Source organism: Pteropus vampyrus, unplaced genomic scaffold (genome assembly GCF_000151845.1).
Source record: "Pteropus vampyrus isolate Shadow unplaced genomic scaffold, Pvam_2.0 Scaffold103, whole genome shotgun sequence".
In the NCBI taxonomy this organism is placed as follows: Eukaryota; Metazoa; Chordata; class Mammalia; order Chiroptera; family Pteropodidae; genus Pteropus; species Pteropus vampyrus.
The window spans coordinates 1,915,627-1,920,586 of record NW_011888884.1 but is presented as its reverse complement, the minus strand read 5'-3'; the positions used below and the strand labels follow the sequence as shown (position 1 = coordinate 1,920,586).

General features: G+C 35.0%; 1 protein-coding gene across 1 annotated transcript in view; it reads right to left on the bottom strand.

The window, feature by feature from the left end:
* ELP1 (elongator complex protein 1) overlaps positions 1-4,003 on the bottom strand; it is a 53,816-nt gene extending 49,813 nt beyond the window's left edge. Inside the window, exons 1-4 of the mRNA XM_011364989.2 lie at positions 3,813-4,003; positions 2,825-2,977; positions 1,086-1,167; positions 266-346 (exon numbers count right to left, since the gene is read on the bottom strand). Of these exons, the coding sequence (XP_011363291.1) occupies positions 266-346; positions 1,086-1,167; positions 2,825-2,977; positions 3,813-3,962 (466 nt within the window). The 5' untranslated portion in view covers positions 3,963-4,003. The remainder of the gene's footprint in view (positions 1-265; positions 347-1,085; positions 1,168-2,824; positions 2,978-3,812) is intronic.
* Positions 4,004-4,960: the final 957 nt, after the last annotated feature.

Sequence of the window (4,960 nt, the reverse complement as noted above, 5' to 3'; positions counted from 1 at the left end):
AATATCTAGGTGACCCTAAGCATACATTTCTCTTCCCAGGTTACTGACAAAGCCAACTCTCAGATCTGCAGAAGCACCAGAAACATGCATTTTGAGATCTGAGATGGGCTAAAATAACTGGCCTATCAGTTATTTAATAAATGGGGGAGGGGGGGTTGTTAAGCTTCATAGTCCTTTGGGTTTATGATATGTGTATTAGTTTGCAAGAAAATGATCAAATCTGAGAAGAAATTCAGGTCACAAAATGTTTCAAAGCTATACTTACTTTCACCAAAATCATCCTGGTGGATTTTCTGTTCCATGATAGGTTCAAAGTCTTTTGTCATCATAACTAGGGTCTGCTGACCTTGAAGGGGCACAAACAAGAATTATTTTGTTTTCATGTAACAAACGTGCCATTCCATAAGTATCTATGGCACTGTAAGCTCCAGAGCTAGAGTAGAAAAGTTTATAGTCAGAACAGGGCAGACAGAATTCATTTAAAACGTTTTGACTCTCATTTAAAAAAAAAAAAAGCAAGCAAGCTCTAACTGACTAAGTCATGTGGTGCTTATTCTCAGCTATTTATAGATGTAAGGCTAACATAAAATCCCCATAGCCCTCCTCCACTAACTTCAACATTAGTCACAAACATCTCTTCAAATATATACCTCATCAAGGATGCTAGTATACAGAAACTCATCTGAAACAAAGAAACTTTAAAAAAAGCAGTTTTTAAGAGCTTGTAAGAGCTCTTAAAAAAGTTGTAAGAGTTTTAGAATGTTTATATAGCAATTCGTCCTCTTAGAATAGGTTAAAATAAATATTGCAGATGTTTTAACTACAACTATGAACTTAATAGTCTCTCCAAGTTTTATGACTTTGTTTCTCATTTTCAAAATTGAAAAAGTTACATGAAACAACTTTTTAAAACATTTTAAGAGGTAAAACTTAAATCAAAAAGAATATATTCCCTCTAGATTAGAATGCAGGTATCACTGCTCAAATAAAATTTTTGAAATCTAAGCAGCTTGAAACTTAAGCCTGTAAGATATCAGGAGTCATATTTTATGAAAGTCAGAGTTAGAGACCAATAACATGTTTACCTGTAACAAGAAGCACCAGCTCTTGGTCAGGACTCCAACTCATGACAGAGATACCACTGGCTACACTCCCGACACATTCCAGCTGAGACAAAGAAAATAAAGGAGATTTCAAAACAACACTATCTCAGTATCTACTACAACCTTAATCAAAACAATTAAAAACAGAACACAAAAACATACTTATTCAATAAACATTTATTCGGTATCAGGTATTAAGAGACTAGGCACAACACGGAGCTCAGAGAGCGGCAGTGGCTATGGCCACTTCATTCCCCCCACAGCTGTCTCAAGAAAGAGATGAAAAGTTGACTCTACAGCGGGATTAGGACTATAACTCAGTCTCTGGGAATTAGGTGGGGGCACAGAACAGGAATCACAAATGGCCCAGAAGAGTCCAGGAAAGCCTTTCTGAAAAGGCATCTTGAAGGAACGAAACAGGACCAGGGAAAATAGATTGGGGAGAAACTGCAGAGTAGAGGCACAAAGTTATAAAAAGAGGAGTCAAAAGTCAGCTGCAAGTAGAGAATAAGGTATACATATACACAGGAATGATGGGGAAGAGGCTAAAAGGAATGTGAGGAACAGACAGTGAAAGATCTCATAAAGCATAATAAGGAACATGGATTCTGTCTTGTAGAGACTGACAAATAGGGAAGATCGGCATCATTTGATGGAGATCAATGGACTGGAAGAGCTCAGGAATCAGGAAAAAATTCTACAAAACGTTTTGAAAGTAAAAGCATATCTTTTAAATATGAGACACACTAGTTAAATTGTGCTTGATGGCTTTAATATTTATTTCTTACCATAAACCGAGAGTAAGATTATTGCATTAAATGCAATGGTTAAAGCGAAGGTGCCAGATTTAGACTGCCAGGGTTCAAATCACCTCTGACAACTGTATGACCTTGGCTAAGCTCTCTGTGCCCCAACTTCCTCTTTTAAATAACGGGAAAACAATAATCTATCTCCTAAGACTGCAGTGAAGGCTAAATAAAATTTTGCATGAAAAGCACTTGAAAAGGGCCTAGCACTTAGTAAACATTTAATAAATGTCATGTGCTATTATTATATCATTAGTAATACTGTAACTCTTGCTGCACAATCAATGTTGAAGAGGTCACAACTAACAGAGTAATCAAACAAGTTTAAAAAGAATCAGGCAATTTTAGTGTGAAACTCCTGATGTAGAAAGGGTAGAAATCCAGAAACTCAATCTTATGCTAGAATGGAGGAAGAGGCAAATGGTTAAAATTTATCTCCTCTACTAGTCATAAAACATGCACATGGTGCATAGCGACGGTGTATTACTGTAGTAGCTGTAGGTCAGGGCCTCTGACGTTAGCCATCAATCAGAGGCTTAAGCAGTATTTGTAACAGAAAACATAAACCAAATAAGCATTTCAAAGACTTCCCAACTGAGTAATACAGGTTACAACTCAGGATCAGATTTTGGTAAGAGGTGAGCCACACCATACAAGAATGGCCAGGGTTTTGCTGTTTTTTCTTTTAAGTTGTAATTGTTCTGATTAACAGATACAGTAGACAAAACTGAGTTTTAGAAGAATCTTGAAATACAGCTAAAGCCGCGCCAATAATTTGTAAAGAAATATACTATGCAAAGACTGATTTGAAAAATTCTTAAATATTATAGTTCTTAATTTTTTAAACTTCTACACAGAACAAACACTTGTTTGAGGATGCTTGAGACTTCCTCTTCACTGGACTCTTCAACGAACCTGGTGTGTGCTGAGATTGCAAAGTATGACATCTCCAGAGGCTGTGGCCACACACACAGACTCCTGATCCAGCAAGTCCTGAATACCAACAATGCAGCCACTTCCATCGTCCGGGAGAAAGCCTTCTGCCACTAAAGGGATTTCATTTTTCACCTTTCACCAAAAGAAACACAAAAGCAAATTAACCCAATATACTTTCAATAACAATTCATAACATTTCCAGAAATATAATACATTTTAATGCTCCTTTTAGTAAATAAAAGCTTTCAAAATATTTTTTCTAGATTAAAATCCAAACTTTCATTTGAGAAATCTCACAACCCTACTATTTTTAACAAGAAAAATAGTTAAAGAGACCTTTTGGCCAAGCAAACCCAAAACAAAAGAAGCTTTGTCTCTTTAAAAACATCTAATAAAAGATGAAGCTAATAACTATGGTTTCCTAAGATTTCTATAATATAGAAAAAAGGAACTAAAAATGTAATCACCTAGAAAACAGTAGCAAAATATAATTAAGGGAAGATACTAGAATCGACTCAAAGAGCTCTGAAATATATATATAGGCTCAGGATCCAGCAGTGAAGATTCTGATTTATTTGGTATGGGACAGAGGTTGAAACATAGTTTTTAAAGGCAATTTTCATTTGCATTTCCAGATGAGCACCACTGTTATAAAGAGCACAAGGTAGAAAGGGGAAAAAGTAGGGCGTTCACACAAAATATAAGGTCAGAGTTTTGCCAACTCAGATTTAAAACAGCAGCAAAGTTTAAAGTAGGTTACTATTTTTTTCTTTTTCTTTTTTTGCTTTTTGTGAAGGCAGGTTACTATTTAAGTTACGTCTGATATGATATCAGTATAAAGCAAAGAGTGTGTTCATTTAGGAGGATGAAAACTCAGTAAGATTTAAAGACTCTCTGGGGAAGCAAGTTTGGAAAAAGACCAGTCAACGGTCATGCCGAGTACTAGCATTCTCCATAAATAACTTACTTCTCTTGTGACAGGGTCTACTTCCATCAGTCCATGTTCTGAGCCAATGATTACTGTCCCCTGTTCAGTTCGGAGAGAGAAGCACTGAGGTTTCCCTGGAGCCTGAATATCCCCGAACTCTAGGATGCGAAATAACTTTAGATTTCTCATGATGAAACGATTCCTAAAAGAAAAGTGCAAATACCCCTTGATAAAGCATTCATTTCTAAGAGGGAAAAAAGTTTTAACATCAGTTATTCCTCAGGAATGTTGAAAAGAACAAAATGAATAGCAAAACATCTTATTTTCGAATATGAGGATATCTTTATAAGCAGATTTATAAAATCCTATAAAATCTATATATATGTGTGTGTGTGTGTGTGTGTGTGTGTATTTGAGAAAAATCTGTAATAATATTACTTTGCTATCATCAGGTGCATTTATTTATACACTGGCTACATACATTCGCTAAAAAATTAAAATTAAATCAAAATAGAAATAAATGTGTCTACTATTCTAAGGGGAAAAATAAGACACTGTAAAATTACAACAGTTTACTTCAAAATGATGACCTACATATGTGGAACTTGGTGACCTGATATAACTACTTCATATAACTTCAGTTTCCTGGCTTGTTTTTCACTAGTGCAATAGAAAGGTGAGAAAAGAATGATAAATTAAAAGCTTATTTTGGTCTAGCAAAATCAGGCTTGCTTTAATGCATAACATTATCTAAGTAGGAAAAAAACATGTTAATGTGCTAGATATTTATATTCAGATCCAATTAAGGTTTATAACTGGAAGTCTCTAAATTATGTTAGAGGTAGCAATTATATAGACCATACTGGCCTTAATTCCACCACAATCCAAGGTGAATTCTTTCTTCTTGGCGTTTCATACATATGATGTTGAAAAAATAAAAATGAGTAAATCCTCCTACACATCAGATACTGTTAAATGTACTATGAATGATGCAACACATAATGTGGGTTAAAAGAAAGGTAAAACCATACATGGTGGGAGTGAGGAAGAAAATCAAGGCAGACAATGTTTTTAAGTTTTGGAGACATTTACATTTAAGAACTTCTAGAAATTACTTGAACCTGTATTATACCACGCAGGTTTTAATTTAGATCTAACTCTATATAGAAAGCTTGAGTTTTTCAAAG